Source organism: Rhincodon typus, chromosome 5 (genome assembly GCF_021869965.1).
Source record: "Rhincodon typus isolate 14 chromosome 5, sRhiTyp1.1, whole genome shotgun sequence".
In the NCBI taxonomy this organism is placed as follows: Eukaryota; Metazoa; Chordata; class Chondrichthyes; order Orectolobiformes; family Rhincodontidae; genus Rhincodon; species Rhincodon typus.
Window position 1 is genome coordinate 38,913,985 of NC_063336.1, and position 21,856 is coordinate 38,935,840.

At 41.8% G+C, this 21,856-nt stretch overlaps 1 protein-coding gene across 2 annotated transcripts in view; it reads right to left on the minus strand.

Moving 5' to 3' along the window:
• The window catches only part of LOC109923570 (ensconsin-like), a 132,377-nt gene that overhangs the window by 69,208 nt on the left and 41,313 nt on the right, over positions 1-21,856 (minus strand). For both annotated transcript variants that reach the window (XM_048597400.1, XM_048597402.1), the window contains exons 2-3: positions 18,979-19,083; positions 11,120-11,194 (exon numbers count right to left, since the gene is read on the minus strand). In XM_048597400.1, the coding sequence (XP_048453357.1) occupies positions 11,120-11,194; positions 18,979-19,083 (180 nt within the window). The remainder of the gene's footprint in view (positions 1-11,119; positions 11,195-18,978; positions 19,084-21,856) is intronic.

The following is a 21,856-nucleotide window of genomic DNA, read 5'->3' on the forward strand; positions in this document are numbered from 1 at the left end:
AAGTACAAAAAAAAATGAACAGAGAGACCAAAGTTAGAGAGATTTCAGAGAATGAGTCTGGAAAAATAATAACAACAGAGAACCAGAAAATGGCTGATGTATGGAATATAATGAATTTAGAATAGAGGGCAGTGAATTTGTGCAATTCTTTACCACAGATGGCAGTTGATGGTAGTATATTCAGGGCTGAGACTGATTTTTTTTTAAATCAGTGAGGGAATCAAGAATTATGGAGGAAAAGGCATGAAGTGGAATTGAGGAATATCAAATCATTCACAGCCTCACTGAATGAAAGAGCAGACTTGATGGCCTGAATGGCCTACTTCTGCTCCTACATCCTATGGCCTGATGATGCAGACAGCTTCCTTTTTAGGTATATGCAGAAAGAAAAGCTTTAAATTTGTTACCCTTGCCACTGCGCTTCACACCCTATGTCTACATTGTTGGGGTGTTAGCTCAGTTGGCTGGACAGCCAGTTTGCGATGCAGATCAATGCCAAAAATTCCCGCATTGGCTGAGGTTACCATGAAGGGCTCCCCTGCTCAACCTCTCCCCTTGCCCAAGATGTGGTGATCCTTTGGTTAAACCACTGCCAGTCACTCCTTTGGTCTTCTAGGACTATGGTAACTTTATCTTAATATTGCTTTTAAGTAGTTAAAATTCTCACTAGAAACTGTCCTGGACAACGTTCTCTCTTTGAAGGACAATATCCCATTAAGTCTTAGCTGGATGTAAGAATGCTAATTGCTGCTAAGAGATATCAATAAAGGGGAAAAACCAGGACTCAGATTGGTAGAAGTGGAGAAGTTGATGCCTGACAGTTAACTGTCAGGCTCTATGCTAATTTTAAGCCAGTTTTAAATTTCAAACAATTCTTTCAAATTGTCCTGATGGAGTGCAAGATGAAATGTTTCAACCAAATATGTATTTTTCAGCAATACTCAAGTTCTGGACTACCAAACTACTTAAATATTTATTTGGGAAAAAAAAATGTAATTCTAATTTTTTTTTATTATACAATTGCAATGCTTCTGAATTCATCAAGACCTGCACTGCATTTGACAGGGTATTTGAATGTAATTTTCATTTTAAACAAAATAGAACAACAGCATTCTTAAAAGTTAATAATTACTACTGGCCCCATTAGATCAAAAAAATGATGCGGAATTCTTTAATCCTCAACTAGGTTAGAAACTGATGGTGGTTAAATCAAGTTCTTCAGGAGAACCCAAGATATATTTGCTGAAAAATAAATCTTAGAAATAACAATTCAGAGGAATACAATTTGGCCCATTATGACCGCAGGAATACTATTGATGACTGAAGGCTTTTTTTTGGAAAATATAAATTGGTACTATTTCCTGTAGTTGGAAAAAAAAAATAATTTTTTTGCTTTAAATTAGGCAATTGAAAAATAACAGTAATCCTAACTTGCTCTCAACATCTTTAACTTTTTAAGCACTGAATGCAATTTCTGTCCAAAAATATTGTACTAGAACTAACTTTACAATGACAATGAGACATATAACAAACAACATTATTCCTGAAAAAATTTGATGGCAACTTCAGGCAAGTGCAAATGAGCAAAATGAATGTTTGGTAGTTGCTGTTTTGAATGTGTCACTCCTCCATGAATGAAATGAAAACCATCACATCAATAAGCTTTCCACTGAGATATCAGTAAACAGCATGCAGTCTGCAGATTACTCGAGAGGTATACAGACCGAGTAAACAGCAAATTAGATTCATGGCAAATTCTGTTAAGTCTTTTGCAGGTTAAATAGAGTCAGACTCTGAAAGGGAACAGACAACCTTCAAGTATGTTAACATTGCTAACTTGTTAAATAGAGAATTGTCTGGTTGTGACAGTTATCTGTCATCAATCAGCTGTTATGTGGAGGTGCCGGTTGGACTGGGAGGGACAAGGTCAGAAATCACACAGAAGCTAAACAGCTGGTGACTCATCAAAAGCTCTATATTAAAGTTAGATGTAGACAAAGTGAGCAATAGTAGCAGCCTATGGATGCTGTCAATGGCAGACAATGATGTATGCAGAATATGTCACCAGCTGTAGACATCTGAGCTCAAGCAGCAGCTGGAGTCATCATAGTGCATCACTGAGGCTGAGGATACATGGATGGCATGTTCAGAAGTCAGGAGGATTGACGGAGAAAGGGAATGGGTGGCCACCATGCTAGGAATACTATAGGCAATGCAGATGAGTTAAGGCTGTGGACTTGCAATGTTGCTGCCATTGCAGAGACATGGTTCATGGATGTACAGGTTTGGCAGCTCAACTTTCCAGAGTACAGGATCTTCAGATAGGATGGGGGAAAATGTGAAAGAGAAGGTAGTGTTGCATTATTAAGGAGTCAGTTACTGCCGTTAGGAGAGATATCTTTGAAGGGTTGTCAAACAAGACTGTGTGTAGAGCTTAGGAATACAAAAAAGGGCAGTCAGACTGATGGCTATATATAGAGGACCCCCAAACAGCAGGCAATTGAGGAATAAATGTGTCAACAATTCACCAAAGTATGTAAAACTCCCCTAAAATTAACTGGGATAAGCATAGTATTAAGGGTTTAGAGGGGGTAGATTTCTTGAAATGTTATTCAGGGGAGATTTTTATAACAAAATGTACGTAGTCCAACAACGGATGGTGCGACGGTGGATTTAATTCTGGGGACTGAAGCTGGATAGGTTTTCGAGGGGAGGGTGGGAGCATTTTAGTGATAGCAAATACAGCACAATAAGTTTTAAGCTTGTTTATAGAAAGAGGAAAAACATGGCCTGCAAAAAAGAAAAAGGGTTTTGGTCTGTGGTGGTTGGGGTGGCAGTTTTATCAAAAACGTAGCAGGATCTGACCAAAGTAGACCAGAAACAGCAACTTAAGGGCAAATCCACAGCAGAACAGTGGGTGAAATTAAGGAAAAGGAATTAGGGAGAGTACAGACCCAACATGTTCCCTTTAGGTCAAAATGTAGACATAAGCCCAGTGAAACCTGGATTCAGAACTGGATTAAAAGGAAATGACAGGTATCTAATAGATACAGAGGGAGCAAGTTAACAGATACCCTAGTAGAGTACAGAATGTGCAGGGGGAAACGTAAGAAGACTGAGTACAACAAAGAGGGACATGAAAAAACACTAGCAGGCAACATTAGGGAGAATCCCAAGATATTCTACTGGTACATCAAGGGGAAGAATAATCAGGGAAAGAGTAGGGTCTATTTAAGATCCAAGGGGGAAAATCGGTGTGTGGAGCTAGAGGACACTGGTTGAGTGTGTTAAATGAGTACTTCACATTTGTCTTCACTAGGGAGTAGGAAGTTATACATGCAAAAGTTGGGAAGATAGATTGATTTGGGAATGAGGGGGTGTTGGAGGTTTAGGCAGGCTTAAAATGGACAAAACCCCAGGTCCTGATGAGTTGTATCCCAGGCTGTTATGGCAGACGAGAGAGTGAATCCAGAGGTGCCCTGATCCAGATTTTAAATTCCTCTCTGGCCAGAGGGGAGGTGCCAGAGACGGGAAGACTGCTGACATGATTCTACTTTTCAAGAAGTGTGGTAGAGATAAACAGGGTTTTATGGAACAGTGAGTCTAACATCATAGGTAAAGAAACAAGTGGGGGATATTCTGACACAGAGAATTCATGAGAGAATTAACTTTCTTTTACAGGGCAGGGATAGTTACCATGGCTTTGTCAGAGGGAGGTTATGCCAAACAAAATGAGTTGAATTTTTCGGGGTGACCAAGCACATGGAACAGGACAGTGCAGTAGGTTTGTTTGTATAGATTTCAGCAAAGCCTTTGACAAGGTCCCACACAGGAGATCAATAAAAAAGGTAAAAGTACATGGAATCCAGGGTATCTTGGGAAGTTGGATCCAAAACTGGCACTAATGGCAGGAGACACAGGGCAGTGGTAGAAGACTGTTTATGCAACTGGAGGCCCACGTCCAATAGTGTACTACAGGGAACAGTATGGGTCCCTTATTGTTCTTGATTTATATAAACAATGTGGGTGATTGCATGTGCACATGCATGAGTGCATGCAGTGGGGGAGGGGGTGGGTGGGAAGAAATGATACGTAGGTTTGCAGGTGACTCGAAGATTGGAGGGATGGTTGACAGTGAGGAAGTAACAGATTACAGAAGGATATAAATGGATTGGTCAGATAGAATTTAATCCTGATAAGTGTGAGGTGATGCACTTTGGAGGAAGCAACAAGCCAAGGGAATAGTCAATCAACAGCAGGACAGTAGGAAGCTTTGAGGGATCTTGGGGTGCTTGACCACAGATTTCCAAAGAGGGCAGGACAGGTTAATAGTGTATTTAAGGCAGCATGTGAGACACTTGCCATTATTAGTTCAGATGTAAATTGTAGGAACAGGTAGGTTATGTTGGAGCTGTATAAAATGTTATTTGGGCAACAACTGGAGTACTGTGTGCAGTTCTGTTCACTGCACCATAGGAATGATGTGACTGCAACAGTGGAAATAGGATGAAATGCTTTCACTATGAAGAGAAGCTGAATAAATTTGGGTTATTTTCTTTGGAGCAAAGAAAGCTGAGAGGGGGCCTTACTGAGGTGTATTGGATTATGAGGGGATATGGGCAGGGTGGACAGAAAGCAGCAGTTACTAAGTTGAAGGGTCAATGACAAGGGGGCACACTTTCAAATGAAAGACGAGGTTTGAAAGGGGGTTGAGGAAACGTCTTTTCAGCCAGAGAGTGGTGGGAGTTTAGGGTGCACTACCTGAGAAAGAAGTCAAGGCAGGCAGCCTTAAAACCTTTACTAAAAGTACGTGGGTGAGTGTTATAACATTCTTGACTATAGGCTAAGTGCTGGAATGTGGAACTGGTGTAGATTTTGTGTAGTTTTAACGGTAGAGACTCTGGGCCAAACAGCCTCTTCTGTACTATATGATTCTGGGTGCAGGGTGACCAAGATTGAGAGCTAAACACCAATTATATTGGCATTTTGTATGAAAAGGCAAAAAACAAAATTGGTAGGGCAGTGCTCTTAAAAAGGGACAAGATCAGCATATTAGTAAGACAGGATCTTAGACTGAAATACCAAGGCGTAGAATCAGTTTGGGTGGAGCTTAAAAAAAAAGCAGCAGTAACCACTGATGGTGCTTATTTATACTCCAAATTGCAGCAGTAAATGATGGACGTGGTACAAATCAGAGAATTTGAGATGCAGGTAATATTGGTGGTACAGTAATAATGGACAGCTTTAGTTTATACAGTCTGCATTAATCAAATCAGCACCAATGCAGTGGAAGTTGAAGTTTTGGTGTCTACATGAGATGGATTTCTGGAGCAGTATATTGTGCAGCCAAATAGGGATTGAGCTATTTTGGTTTTGTCTTGTGCCATGAACCTTTAGAAAATAATGACCACACAATGATTATAGTATTCAAACCTTTTTAGTCCATTCTGGAATGTGTCTTCAATCCGAATGAAGGAAGTGAAACTTGATTTTTAAAATTTTTTTTTTTTTTTTTTTTAAAAATTAACTTTATGCTGTCCCTAGTCTCCTTAGATGTCCATGGCTGCTTTTTTTGTGCGAGGTGAAGCTTTTCCTTCTCATGGGTGCAAACTGCTTCTGAATAGCATTAAATGTTTCTTTGAATATAATCCATTGTTCCCTTTTTATCTTACCCAGTAGCAAGGCTTCCTAGTTTACTGTGGACAGTCTCTGCCTCATCCTATTGAAGTCTGCCTTATTTAAATCCAAAATTCTATTATCTGATCTTTGCTTATTTCTTACAAAGATGATACTCAATCATGATGTGATCCCTATTTGACAAATGCTCCAACAACTAGGTCACTACTTAAATTAGGCTTATTACTCAATACTAGACCCAACATCGTTCGTCCCCTTGTCACATCCAAGACATATTGCTGTCGGAAACTAACCTAGACACACTTTAGAAATTCACAACAAAAACCGCAATTGCTGGAAAAGCTCAACAGGTCTGGCAGTATCTGTGACGAAAAATCAGAGTTAACATTACAGGTCCGGTGATCAGTTCAGAGGAAGGGTCACCAGACCCGTATGGATCACTAGATCCGTAACGTTAAATTTGGATTTTTGTCACAGATGCTGCCAGACTTGCTGAGCTTTCCCAGCAATTACTGTTTTTGTTCCCGATTTACAGCATCCGCAGTTCTTTTGGTTTTTATTTAGAAATTCACAACCTTTCTGGCAGGTACTAGTCTGTCTCTCCCAGTGTAAGCTTAACACTGCCCCCGCACCCCATTAAAACTACACTGCCTAATTTCAGCATTTATACAATCTAGTACTTCGGAACTGCGACCAGGTGGCCTATATATGGCACCTACTGTGGTTTAGTTCCTTTACAGTTCCTCAGTTCCAGCCTTAAAGTTCCCACAGGGCGATTTCTCCTCATTACAACTTCCCTCACCGAAGAAATAAGTCTGTTTCTACCCAGTAATGCTATTCCAACCTCTCTATCATTTGCTTTATCCCTCCAGTAAACCATATAACCTGGTATGTTTAGTTCCCAATTCTGACCATTCTGCAGCCATGTCTCCACAATAGCTACTGTACAATAGTTACTGTACAATAGTTTCCAATTTGAATCCGTGCCTGCAGCTCATTCAATTTGTTCCATACATTGTGCATTTGTATAAAGAATGCAAATTTCATCTGTACACTCTATCTTGTCTTTCAGCATCTTTTGTTTAATTCTCCCTCAGTACACTTACTCAACACTTTCTAGTCCCACCTGGTCATTAAACTAGCCCTTCTTGTTCATCCTATTAAACTTCACCTTCACCCCATATGCAGACCTGCTGCTCCACTTCCTACACACCTCCCACACTGTACTAGTTTAATCCCCCCAAAGTGGCATTAGCAAACTTTCATGCAAGGTTATGCATGCCCCTTCAGTTTAGGGATGCAACCCAGAAGACTAAGTAGAATTATGCCATTTGGCCCATCAAGTCTGCTTTGCCATTTGATCATGACAGATATATTTCTCAACCCCATTCTCCTGCCTTCTCCCCGAGGCCTCGATCCCTTATTAATCAAGGATCAAGCTACTGCTGTCGTAAATACACTCAATGACTTGGCCTTCAGCTCTCTGCGGCAAGGAGTTCCACAGATTTACCACTCTCTAAAGAAATTCCTTATCTCAATTCCCAAGGAAACTTCACTCGGGTCTTAGTCTCTCCTACTAGTGGAGGCATTTTCTGCATGTTGACTCTATCCAGGCTTTGCCATAGTCAGTGAGATTACCGATATCTTACAAAGTTCACTGAGTTCAGACCCAGAGTCCTAAAATGCTCTGGGATCATTCTTGTAAACTTCCACTGGACCCTTTCTGATGCCAGCACATATTACCTTCGATACATCTTGAAACAGCTCAATATCCTAGAGCCACATACAGCCTCAGCAGTACACTTCCAATGTCACATTCTAGCAATCTTGAAATAAATGCCAATATTACATTTGCCTTCCTAATTCCTAACTGAACCTACATGTTGAACCTAAGAGAATCTGAATTAGGACATCCAAGTCCCTTTATGCTTCAGATTTCCAGAGCCATTCCCCATTTAGAAAATAATTTATTGTCTGTTCTTCCTATGCTTTTCCCACATTGTATTCCAACAACCACTTCTTTGCCCATTCTCCTAGCCAAGTCCTTCTTAGTCTATCTGTCCCTCCACCTATCTTTGTGTCAGCTGCAAACATAGCAACAATGTCCTCAGTTCCTTTGTCCAGATTGTTAATACATACTATGATTAGTTTTGCTCCCAGCCGGAACCCCTGCGGAACACCACTAGCCACCAGCTGCCATCCTGAAAAAGACCCCTTTATCCCTACTCTCTGCCTTCTGCTAGTCAGCTAAGACTCTATCCATGCCAGTACCCTGCCCCTAACCTCATTGGCTCTTATCTTATTTAGCAGTACCCTGTCAAAGGCATTTTGGAAATCCAAACAGATCAGGTCTACAGGCACTTCTTTGTCTGACATGCTCATTTTCTCAGAAGAATTTTACCATTTGTCAGGAATGATCTCCCCTTGACGAAGCCATGCTCACTCAGTCCTACTTTACTATTACTTCAAGCACTCCGCAATATTATTCTTAATAATGAACTCTAAAAGCTTATCAACGATTGAGGTCAGGTTAATAACTGCCTACAGTTTACCGTCCTCCACTTCCCTCTCAAACAGGGATGTTACATTATTCATTTCCCAGTCCTTCGGGACTCTCCCTGACTCCAGGGATGTCCGAAAGATCACCAATTCCGCTATAACTCTCTCAGCTATCTCCTTCAGAACTCCGTGATGTAATCCAGCTGGTTCAGGTGATTTGTCCACTTTCAGACCTTTCAGGTTCCCAGCACCATCTCCTTAGTGATGGCCTCTACACTCACCTCTGCCCTTGACTCTCGAACTTCTGGTAAGCTGCTGGTGTCTTCAACAGCGAAATTGATGCAAAGTACCTACTTAGTTCATCCGCCATTTCTTAGTTCCTCATTACTACTTCTCCAACCTCATTTTCCAGCAGACCAGCGTCCACCCTTGTCTCTCTCTTACTTTAGATATTTACAAAACACTCTTTGCAATCTTTTGCATTACTAGCTAGCTTACTCTCATATTTCATCTTCTCCCCTTTATTGCTTTTTTTAAGATATTGTCTGCTGTTTTTAAAAGGCTTCATAATCCACTGACTTCCCACTAATCTTCACCACATTGTGCACTTTTTCTTTCACTTTTATGCTGTCCTGACTTGCTGTGTCAGCCTTGTTCTCCCCTTAGTGTTTCTTCTTCCTTATGAAGAATTTCTGCTATGCTTCCCAAATTATCCCCAGAAACTCCTGCCTTTGCTGCTCCAAAGTCTTCCCTGCAACGTTCCCTTCCAAACAACTATGGACAGCTTCTCTCATATCTCTGCAGTTACCTTTACTCAACAGTTACATCCGATTCCAGCTTGCCCCTCTCAAACTACAAGATGAATTCTATCATATTATGGTCACTACCCCAGGGGTTACTTCACCTTCAGTTCCCTAATCAAATCTGCCTCATGCCAAATCACAAAGTTCAGAATTGCCTGTTCTCTAACGAGCTCTACCTCAAACTGCTCCAAGAAAATCCATCAGAGAGACATTTCACGTATTCCTTTCCTTGGAATCCACTACCAACCTGATTTTCCCCAAATACATCTGCATATTGAAGTTCCCCATAATCATTGTAAAGTGCCTTTCTTACATGGTTTCACTATATCCTCATCTATTTTCTTCCCCACATTCTGACTGCTGCTAGGAGACCTGTACACAATTCCTTTCAGGGTCTTTTCCCTTTTATGGTTCCTCAACTCTACTCACACAGATTCTACACCTTCCAACTCTAAAATCAATAACCAGAAGTGGTATAATTTCATTTCTAACTAACAAGGCAATCCATCCCTTCTGCCCATCTTTTTAGTAGGATACATATCTTTGGATATTTAGTTCCCAGCTCTGATCTCTTGCAGCCATGCCTGTGATACCTACAACATCATACCTGCCAGTTTCAATCTGCACAAGCTCGTTTACCTTGTTTCGTATTCTGCGTGCGTCTAAGTACAACACCCTCAGTCCTGCATTGGCTGTCCCCCTTTTCATAGTTGTTCCCTTACATGCCATGCCTGAAGTTAGATTCCTGACCCTTTCCATACTCTGTCCTATTACCAGTGCTGGAAACTTTAACCTCTCCTGAGCCCTCCCTCCCTTTACTTTTGCCCATAATTTTCCATGCGACTGAACCCACTCCGTCACTACTTAGTTTGAAGCTTTATCCACAGCTCTAGTTATGTAATTCCCCAAGACTATAATCCCAGAATGATTCAGGTGGAGCCTATCCCATTGGAACAACTCCCTCTGGCACCAGTACTAGTGCCAATCTCCCATGAAGCAGTTTCTACCACACCAATCTTTGAGCCACACGTTTACCTCTCTAATCTTGTTGACCCTGTGCCAATTTGCTCTTGGCTCACATAGTAATTCAGAGATTACCACTTTTTGGTTCTGCATTATAATTGAGCCCCTACCTACTCATGTTCTCTCAGTAGCCCCCCGTTCCTCTTTCTACCTATATTGTTGGTACCTATGTGGACCACGACAATGGAGATAGTTCTATTCTCACGCTACCTTCAAATTCCCCAAACTACTTACTCACTTGGATTACGTCTGACTCTGGATATGATAACTCCTTCCTGACCAGGCAAAGCTTACCCATCCTTTTTGTACAGGTTCCACCTACCCTGGAAGAGATCCCAATGATTCAGACATCCGAAACCCTCCTACATCAGCTCTTTAGCCACATATTCAGCTGTACGGTCTTCCTTCATCTGGCCTCACTAGCACATGGTATGGGGAGTAATCCCTAGAGGTTCTGCTTTTCAACTTTATGTCTAACTCTCTACATTCCTTTTGCAGGACCTCATCACCCTTCCTGTCTGTCATTGGTTCTGATATGGACCATGATCCCTGGCAGTTCACCCTCCCTATCAGAATGTTCTGTGTCCACTCAGGCATTCTTGATCTTGACACTAAGTAGGCAACACATCATCCTAGAGTCTCACTTGCAGCCAAAGAAATACCTGTGCCCCTAACTACAGAGTCCCCAACTATCACTGTTTGCCTGCACTTTGACCCTCCTTGCTGTACAACAGAGTAAGTTACGGTACCACTATTCTGGTTATAGTTGTTGCCATCCCCTGAAACTTAATACCTCCCCAACTGTATCCAAAATGGTGTACTTGTTTGAATGGGTACAGCGACAGGGGTCTCCTGTACTGACTGCCTGCTTGCCCAGCCTGGCAGTCGCCCATCTAGCTGCCTCAACTTTGGTGTGACCAGGTCTCTGGAAAGTGTCATAACGACGAGTTTCAACAGCTGCATTCTCCTATGCAAGTCCAACTGCCACTCCAGCCAATTTATGGGGCATCCCTACTTCAGAAAGCCCATTTGAGTTCCACTTATGTCTGAGCTGTTTGAACATGTTGATTAAACATAATATAACCCACATTCCCAATAACCCTTGTGGAAAATATTCCAAATATTAAAAAACAAATCAAGTGTGCATACTTTCTTACCTTGCTGCCTCTGTTGTACCTCCCTACGTTCCTTGGCGAGTCTTTGCTTGTCATCAACACGAAGCACAGAAAGATCTGTAAACCAAGCAGTATTTTTATTCGAGATGTAAAAGTGAGTCATGAAAATTTATTTTCTTTCTTCAAAGTGTTTATTTTTTAAAAGAATTATAAATAGCTGATGATAATAAATACCAATGAAAGAATTATTATATTATTTGAGAAGGGTATCAAGACATTCAAGGTATCAAATCTGCACTTGCTTTTAAATCCAATCTTTTATTCACTTCCTATAATTTTCAATATTTTTCACCATGAACAAACAGACAATTCCTTTTAAAATAATTTGTTTAGTTTACTGTTAAAGAATGCCAGATTCTAACCATCCTCTGTACCAAGAGTTTTTTAAAAAATTGTCTTTTTGTACATTTTACTGTGTATACCGCACTTACAAGGGATTTTCCCAATATCATTCCTTTTAACTGATTCCCATATCTCAGGACTTTGGATCATGTTAATGCTCTTTATCCCGGCACCTGTGACTCCTCAGACCAGTGAATTTTTCATGACTAATACATTTATGCACATAACTCTTTCAGTTAAGGAGTGCACAGTTCGAAGGCAATATCCGAGTGAGATGGGAACACTGTGGTTTTGAAAATTTGGTTCATGTCAGAATTCAGTGCATGATAGAGAGAGATCTTCTATTTTTTGCCTTTATCATCTGACTCCAGTAGTTAGAGTTTTCTTTTTCTATCTCTAAGATAGTGAAGTGCACATTTATATTAACTTATTCATTTCATGTTACGTATTAATAAATGCACAAATTAAAAGAAAATAAATTCAGTAAGGAGTATCAGTTCAAGTAAGGGTTTTGGGATTGGAAACAAAAAAAAACAAACAAAAAAGCAGTCGCAACATTAATAAACAAAGCAACAGCAGGGCTACTTCAACCTCGAAAATGATCATCCTGTGCATTGTGTGAAATCCAGGATGGTAACCACTTTTCAGCAAGAGTCTTCAGTTGCAGTAGCTTGAGCTCAGTTTCAGAACTTGAGCAGCAGCTGACATTTCTGGTGCATCTGTGAAGCTGGGAGCTAGGTGGGCTGCATGTTTTAGTCAGTGTGGTCACTTCACAGCTCAAGAGTATGCAGACAGAGATGGGTTTGGTAATCATGTAGGTAGCTCAAGGGCTTAGAATGCATACTGATTTCCAACCAGTATTCAGTTCTAAATATTTGCACAATGGCTCATCTGGAGTGTGCAGCCAGAGCCAGATTCATCGCATCTCAATTGGCTCGGCTGAATAAGGATAACAGGAGAAACTATGATGAGACGTAATTTGTTTCTGCAGCCACAATGATGATTCCAGGAATTGCATCCTTGGTGGTAGGACCAAAGATATCACTAAGCTGCAACAGAGAGTCTTCGGGGCAAGTTTTGAACAGCCAGCAGCTGTGGTCCTCATCGGATCCAACATCAATAGGCAGAAACCAGGACGTAGTCCTATAATCAGAATTTAGGGAGCTAAACAGAAAATTAGCAAAGACTGTGCTTGCACTGGAGGGGATGCAGATGAGATTCACAAGGATTTTGCTTGGGATACAGGAGTTTAGCTATGAAGAGCAGCTGGATAAGCTGAGATTTTTTCCTCTGGAGCAGAGGTGGCCAAGGGGACCTGATTAAGTGTATATGAGGGGCTTGGAATAAGATAGAAAGCAGCTGTTCCCCCTTAGTTGAAGAGTCAGTAACAATAGTGCATAACTTCAAGGTGAAAGACAGGTGGTGGTGGTAATTTTGCATGCCCTGTCTGGGAGGGTCATTGAGGTAGGAAACCTCAGCCTTTGAAAAGCACTTAGGATGAACACTTGAAATGTCATAACATTCAAGGCTATGGGTCAAGTGCCCGTAAGATGGTCTAGTATAGACTTAATTTTTTTTTATTCCCCCCCACTCCATTGCAGACTCATTTGATTGTAGGACCTCTTCTGTACTGTATCACTATGATAAAAGCAGATGAATGTGTGGGAGGACAGCTGTTATACGTTGGAAGGCTTTAGGTTCTTGAGATACTGGGACTCGCTCCAGGGTAGATAGGAGCTGTACAGGCTGGACTGGTTGAAAGTGAATAGAGCCATAACTGATTTTCTTGCAGGACATTTCACTAATGCTATTGCTGAGGGTTAAAACTAATTTGGCAGGAAGATAGGAACATATAGGTAAATTTAGCTGGGAGAAAATTAAATTTAAAAAATGGGAGACTGAAAATTAATGGATATGTTTTGAAAGCAGAGAAACCAAAGTTAGAAATAGGAGTTGAAAAGGGAGTTGGGGATGTGGTGGCAACCCTTAAGGTACATTCCAATTACAGTTTGTGGCCCATATGCAGCAAGCCCAACAGGAAAGATCACTTTTCCAGACTTAATTTTAGGAGATTAAGCTGAGCAGGTGGAACGAATGACAGTGGGAAAGCATTCTGGTGGTAGTGATCAAGGATAACAATAGAATGAGAGCTCCCAACTGAATTAAGGCCAATTTTATGAAGCTGAGAAGCAATTTAGCAAAAGTAGACTGGAAACAAATGCTTGAAGGTAAACCAGTGTCAGAGTAGAGTAGTGGGAGGCAAACACATATTTCAAGGAATTCAAAGTAAACATTCTCAACACTGAAAAAGGTTGCAATGGCCAAATCTATTAAGAAGTTTGCAGATAATACAAAAACTGGTCATGCAATTGAGTGAGGATGGAAGCTATTGACAGCAGAGGGCTAGAGCGCTGGTGTAGGAGGGAGGGCTTCAGATATGTGGATCATTAGGATACCTTTTGGGGAAGGTGGGACCTGTACAAGAAGGACTGGTTGCACCTGAAGTGGAGGGGCACCAACATCCAGGGCGTGAGGTTTGCTACAGCTCTTCGGAAGGGTTTAAAGACTGGTTTGGCAAGGGGATTGGGTAGCTGGTGTACAGGCAGATACAGTACGCAGAGAGTCTGTGAGGAAGGATAGGCAGTTGATAGGACAAAGTTGCAGTCAGTGCGACAGGTTGAAGTGTGTCTATTTTAACACAAGAAGTGTCAGGAATAAGGGTGACAAACTTAGAGCACGGATCAGTACTTGGAGCTGCAATGTTGTGGCCATTACGGAGACTTGGTTAACACAGGGGCAGGAATGGTTGCTGGATGTTCCAAAGAAATAGGGAGGGAGGTGGGGGGGGTAGGTATTGCCAATTAGGGATGGTATCACAGCTGCAGAAAAAGAGGTCGTTGAGGGTTTCTCCACCGAGTCAGTATAGGTGGAAGTCAGAAACAGGAAAGGAGCAGTCACTTTATTGGGAGTTTTCTATAGATCCCCCCAATCGCAACGGAGACTCTGAGGAACAGACTGGGAGGCAGATTTTGGAAATGTGCAGAAGTAATAGGGTTGTTGTCATGGATGACTTCAACATTCCTAATATCAAGTGGAACCTCCCTAGTGCAAATAGTTTGGATGGAGCAGATTTTGTCAGGTGCATCCAGGAAGGATTTCTGACTCAATATGTAAATAGGCCGACTAGAGGGAAGGCCATATTGGATTTAGTGCCAGGCAATGAACCAGGCCAGGTGTCAGATCTCTCAGTGGGAGAACATTTCGGTGATTGTGATCACAACTCCCCTTGACCTTTACTATAGTCATGGAGAAGGATAGGAGCAGATGGTATGGGAAAGTATTTAAATGGGGTGGTGGGGAGGAGCCGGAATTATCATGCTATTAGGCAAGAACTGTGGAGCAGAAATTGGGATCACATGTTCTTGGGGAAATACATGACAGAGATGTGGAGGTTGTTTAGGGAGCATTTGCTGTGAATGCTGGATAGGTTTGTCCCACTGAGGCAAGGAATGGATGGTAAGGTGAAGGAACCTTGAATGATAAGACATGTGGAACATCTAGTCAAGAAGAAGGAAGCAAGGATCGGACAGGGCTTTGTGAGCTACAAAGGTAGCCAGGAAGGAACTGAAGAAAACACTTGAGGGGTAGAATTGGGCATGAAAAAGCCTTAGCGGTTAGAATTAAGGAAAACCCCAAGTCATTCTATACTTGAGGAACAGGAGGATGGCTGGAGTGAGGTAGGGCCAATCGGGGATAGTGGAGGGAACTTGTGCGCGGAGTCAGAGGAGGTAGGGGAGGTCCTTAATGAATACTTTGCTTCAGTATTCACCAGTGAGAGGGACCTTGACATTTGTGAGGACAGCATGAAACAAGCAGATATGCTCAAATACGTTGATGTTAGGAAGGAGCATGTGCTAGAAATTTTGAAAAACAAGAGGATAGATAAATCCCATGGGACAGAGGGGATATACCCAAGGTTTCTACAGGGAGCGAGGGAAGGGATTGCTGAGCCTTTGGCAATGATCTTTGCGTCCTCACTGTCCACTGGAGTAGTACCAGATGATTGGAGGGTGGCAAATGTTATTCCATTGTTCAAGAAAGGGAATAGGCATAACCCTGCGAATTACAGACCAGTCGGTCTTACTTCTGTGGTGGGCAAATTATTGGAGGATTCTGACAGACAGTATTTATGATTATTTGGAAATACATAGTTTGATTAGAGATAGTCAGCTTGGCTTTGGAGAGGGGCAGATCATGCTTCAAGCCTTATTGAATTCTTTGAGGATGTGATAAAACACATTGGTGAAGGTCGAGCAGTGGATGCGGTATATATGGATTTTAGCAAGGCATTTGGTAAGGTTCCACATGGTAGGCTCATTCAGAAAGTAAGGAGGCATAGGATTCAGGGAAATTCCGCTGTCTGGATACAAAACTGGCTGTCCAATAAAGGACAGAGGGTGGTAGTAGATGGAAAGTATTCAGCTTGGAACTCGGTGACCAGTGGTGTTCCGCAGGGATCTGTTCTGCGACTTCCGCTCTGTGATCTTTATAAATGACTTGGATGAGGATGAGGAAGTGGAAGGGTGGATTAGTAAGTTTGCCGATGACACAAAGGTTGGTGGAGTTGTGGATAGTGTGGAGCGCTGTTGTAGGTTGCAACGGGACATTGACAGGATTCAGAGCTGGGCAAAGAAGTGGCAGATGGAATTCAACCCAGAAAAATATGAAGTGATTCATTTTGGAAGGTCGCATTTAAGAGTTTAAGAGCTGTGAGGTTATGCTGCAGCTCTATAAAACCCTGGTGAGATCACACTTGGAATATTGTGTTCAGTTCTGGTCACCTCATTATTAGGGAGGATGTGGAAGCTTGAGAGAGGGAGGATGCAGAGATTTACTAGGATGCTCGCTGGACTGGAGGGCAGGTCTTATGAAGAAAGGCTGAGGGAGCTAGGGCTTTTCTCATTGGAGCGAAGAAGGATGAGAGATGACTTGATAGAGGTGTACAAGATGATGAGTGGCATAGATAGAGTGGAAACCCAGAGACTTTTTCCAAGGGCTGAAATGACTATTATGGTGCGGGCATAATTTTAAAGGTGACTGGAGGAAGGTATAGGGGAGATGTCAGAGGTAGGTTTTTCACACAGAGTGGTGGGTGCATGAAATGTGCTGCTGGCAATGGTAGTGGAGTCAGATACATTAGGGACATTCAAGCGACTCCTGGATAGGCACATGGATGATAGTAAAACGAAGGGTGTGCAAGGCAATTTGATTTTAGAATAGGATAACAGGTCAGCACAACATAGTGGGCCGAAGGACCTGCACTGTTTTATGTTCTATAAATCAATGGTCAGGTGGGAAAATAAGTGGCAAAATGAAATTCAACCAAAACAAAGGAAAACACAAATAATCAGATAATACAGAGCAGCGTAGAGGAAGTCAGAAACCTTGGAATGAATGTCCACATATCCCTGAAGGGAGCAGATAGACTAATAAAAAGGTGGTTAAAACAGCATATGGAAACCTTTCTAACTTTAGCTGAGGTATAGAATACAAGAGGGCCATCAGACTGAATTGTATAAATCATTAGTTGAGACAAAGCTTAAGTATTGTGGATAGCTCTGGTCATATCATTGCTGATATGATATTGCACTACAGGGCGTACAAAGCAGATTTATGAAGTTGCAGCCAGAACTGGGAAAAATGCAGCTTTGAGAAAAGATTGGACAGGCATAAGATTTTTTCATTGAAATAAAGGAGGCCCAATGGAAATTTGATCGAGAGATACTAGGTTGTGAGATTCCTGGATACACTGATGGTAGGGCCTATTTATCTTCGCAGCGAGTTCAGTGAATAGGAGCAAAGATTTAAAGCGATTGGGAAAAAGACTAGATGGGAGACAAAACAAGACTAAAAACATCAGCACTTAACAGGTTTCTGGTAATGCACCTGAGCATTATGGACCAAATGCTGTCAAGTAGAATTAGACTTAATGGATTGTTTATGGCTGGGATAGATACGATGGGCCAAATGGTCTCTTTCTTGGTCATAACCTAATGATTTCTGAAATACAGCTTTTGACTTCAATTCTTATCACTTGTACTCAACCTATGGGCATTTAGTACATCAGACAGCCTGACGTCTCCATGAGATTCTTCTAGTATGTTTAACAAATTGGATGTTTAAACATCCATCACCACACTTAAGAAAATGGTGACCCACATCCTATTTTTCTCTTTCGCGTACTCATCTCTTTCAATATGCAGCCTCTGAACCCAACATTCTCCCACTTGGTACAAAATGTTTGCCACTGACTATTTCGTAACTTTTGAGCTTAAGGTTAATTCAGCAAGAGACACTTTGATTATGGCTATTCCCGGACACCCCACTTCCAGAAACTGCCGCAATATGCAAGTACCGGACAACACAGATTTCAACCTTCCTTACATTAAAAACAATGAACTTAATACAATGAAACAAATAATTTCAGGTCAACTACGCTTTGGTGCTGCATTCTACTTACTAAAGACAGTCTAGTCTCAAGTCCTATTGGAGAACCGGTACAAAATATAGATGCAGTAGTCAGTGGAGATTCACTGAATTACATTTATTGGACTAAGCAAAGACAGTATTAGATTGTAAGTTGTCTATTCAGAGGGGAACAGTGTGAATACAAGGTTTGAAGGAAAACCCAGGCACAGGAAGGCAGCCAGAGACAGATGCATATGTAAATGATGGATGGACAAATATATGGAATTTCAAAGGCTTACAAGACAGATAAATGGTGAAGCTTGCTCTTGACATACTTCTGGTAATTGGGCAAGGATGAAAGTTCACCAAGAAAATGAAGGATTTAACTGAACAACTGTCAACATTGATGGAAGTGTATTTGTACTTCCAAAGTGATGTATTACTGTCAGAACAATAACAAGTACACAAAAAAAAAGTTATCTAAACCACACAGGAATCAGGAAAGTCTCATGTAGCATGGAGAAGACAGTAATCAAAAATCATTAAATTAGTTACTCAATGCATGAATTGCAAAACAAGGATAAACAGACAAAAATACACGCCGTACACACTGCCTCCAAATTAAGGGTGGAACTGAAGGAGTTTTAATCTTGACAAAGGACAGGTTTAAACAATGCAAAGCGCAAAGTCAACAGGCAAAATCAACAAGCCATCTTAGAGATATATTGGCCAAAATATATGGAGAAAGTAAATATGGACAATTGTGTCTTAATAAGATGAATAGGGCAAAGTGGCACAAGGTTCAGACTAGTACAGGCAGATTTTTGAAGAATCGTCTTTATACTTTACAAGGTTTGACCGTTATGTTGAGATTTGAAAGGAAATTGTTTAAAAGGGAATAGAAATAATTTTTTTTTTTAAAACACATTTAAATTATGCAACATGATTTTTGATGTCTTGCTTTAGACATCTGATATGTCACTTAATTGAAAAAAAAAGTACAAACTGTACATAAATTTAAAACCACACACCTTGTTTGGTTCCAGAGTTCACACTTTGCCCAGTACAGATAGTAGAAATTGAGTGATTACTTAATTGGCCTTTTTGGTCCTCCACTTTCACATGTGCCTCAGCAGCTGGTGGAGTGAAACAGAGAAACAACGTTTTAGCATAAGCAAATCAATACTGACGAGCAGAACTTTCAATTAAATAGACGTTTAGTCCCTTAATTTACTGTATTAATTGGGGAAGCATATAAATATCGATCTAAAACAAAAGAAATAGAAGGTTCATACTAAGCCAGTGGCCTGCATTCAGCATCACAGTGAGGCAAACCGGGAAGAGTCAGTTATTCTACATAAAGAAACTGATACCACAAAGTCTATTATTTTGTCAGATGGCATTGAAAAGAGAAGATTTGAAGGCAGGAAGCTCAAACTAAACATCAGACCTGACACAGATGCCTATTTATCAGGAACAAGCATGTGTTAAGTTTCAACACCGTTTACATATTTGTGGGTAAAATAACTGTAATCCATAAAAAGAAATGTAAGTGAAGAATAACTAAATAATTAAAATCTCATTAAGAATTTTGTACAGGTGAGAGTCAAAGCTGCAGTGTGTGGGAGCTCAAGTATACCATTGTGATCCACAGTAAACATGGTGTTTGAAATTTGAGCAGCTATGGCCCAGAGTTTGAGCTACAAGCTGAACTACACACACTGCAATTCATCAGGGAAGGAGGAACGTTACCTGGATTTTCTTGTACCAGGAGACGGTCAGAGGTCAGGGACAGGAGCCACTTCCAGTCAAACAAGTGATGCAGGTAAGGGACCTCAAAGCAGGAGTGCAGTAGTGCCAGCTTGTGCAATTGTCCAATGGGTTTGAGGTTCTCTCAGCTTGTTTGGACAACCATGGGGCTGTGGAATAGATTCGCTAATTTTTTTTGAGGTGGGAGCAGTTACAACATAACAGCACTGAGTAAAGACTGCCAAGTCCAGACAGCTGTCTGCCAACTGCCAGGGTTCTGGATATCTCCTCTGGACAAGAGAACAGCTTGCAAAGGGAGAGGGGAAGATCCAGTTGTTGAGGTCCATTTCAGCACTGATGGTAGACGTAGAACTAGGAAAGAGATATGTGGGGTTAGGCACCAAAGAAGCAGAAAATCAATCTTTGGATTACTACCATTTATTTGCACTCAGTCTTTTTTTTTCTATTCATTTTGCAGGATGTGGGAGTCACTGGCTGGCCAGTATTAATTACCCAGTCCCTAGTTGCCTTTGAGAAGGTGGTGAGCTGCCTTTTTGAACTGCTGCAGTCCACCTGCCGTGGCTTCACCCACAATACTATTAGGGAGGGAATGCCAGGATTTTGACCCAGCAACAGTGAAGGAACAGCGATATATTTCCAAGTCAGGATGGTGAGTGGCTTGGAGGGAAACCTGAAGGTGGTGATGTTCCAATGTATCTGCTGTACTTGTCGTTCTATATTAAAGTGATTGTGGGTATGGAAAGTGCTGTCGGAGGATCTTTGAGTTTCTGAGTGCATGTTGTACATAGTACAGTGCTGCTACTGAGCATCGGTGATGGAGGGAGTGGATGCAGTGCCAATCAAGTGGGCTGATTTGTCCTGGATGGTGTCAAGCTTCTGGAGTGTTGTTGGGGTTGCACGCATCCAGGCAAGTGGGGAGTATTCCATCACGCTCCTCACTTGTGCCTTCTGATGGTGAATATGCTTTGGGGAGTCAGGAGGCGAGTTATTCGCTGCAGTATTTCATTTTTCCAGCAGCAGAGAGAGAGGCGACAGCGTGGACCAGGGGGCTGCCGGGAGTATATTTCGGCAGCGGCTGAACCCGAGACACTAAACGTGTAGTGTCTCCCACCCGTCCTCCTCCTCTAACCAAAAAAAAAGGACTCTGGTGTGTTGGTAAGGTAAGGTTTTTATACTTTTTCTATTTCTTCTGTATTGTGTAATTAGTTAAAAATTTACTTTGTTTTTATTTATATATTAACTGGTTATTTGAAAGGACCATAGCAGAGAAGTATTAGAAAGTATTTAACTCAAATGGAGATAAAGTAATAAAGTAATTAACTAAGTAGAGATGGTTGGGCAGCTGATGGGCTGCAGCTGTATGATGTGGGAGCTGGCTGATCCCATTGTGAACGGCAGTGACAACATCTGCGGCAACATCTGCAGCAAGTGTTGGTTGCTGGAAGAACTCCGGCTCAGAGTTGAAGATCTGGAATCTGAGCTTCAAACACTGCGGCACATCGGGAGGGGGAGGAGTTACCTGGACGCTTTGTTTCATGAGGCAGTCACAGCTGGTAGATTAAGTAATTCAAATTCAGTTAGTGATCAGGGACAACAGGGTGTGACTGCAAGTGAGGCAGGTAAGGGGATCCTGAGTTCAGGAGTGGAGGAGCCTCAGCTTTTGACCTTATCCAACAGGTACGAGATACTTGCTCCCTGTGTGGATGAGGAAAAGGGCTGCGGGGAGGATGAGCCAGCTCACCGCGGCACCATGGTGCAGAAGGCCATTCAAGAGGGGGGAGCAAATAGACAAGTGGTAGTTATAGGGGATTCTATCGTTAGGGGGATAGATAGTATCCTTTGCAAGCCGGATCAGGAGTCCCGCATGGTGTGTTGCCTGCCTGGTGCCAGGGTGCAGGACATCTCTGACCGGCTTGAAAGGATATTGGAGCGGGAAGGGGAGGATCCAGTTGTTGTGGTCCACGTTGGGACTAACAACATACGCAAGGCTAGGATGGAGGACCTGTTTGGGGATTATCAAGCACTAGGAACAAAATTAAGGAACAGGTCCTCGAGGGTCATAATCTCCGGATTACTGCCCGAGCCACGTGCAAATTGGCTTAGGGATAAGAAAATTAGGGAAGTAAACACGTGGCTAAG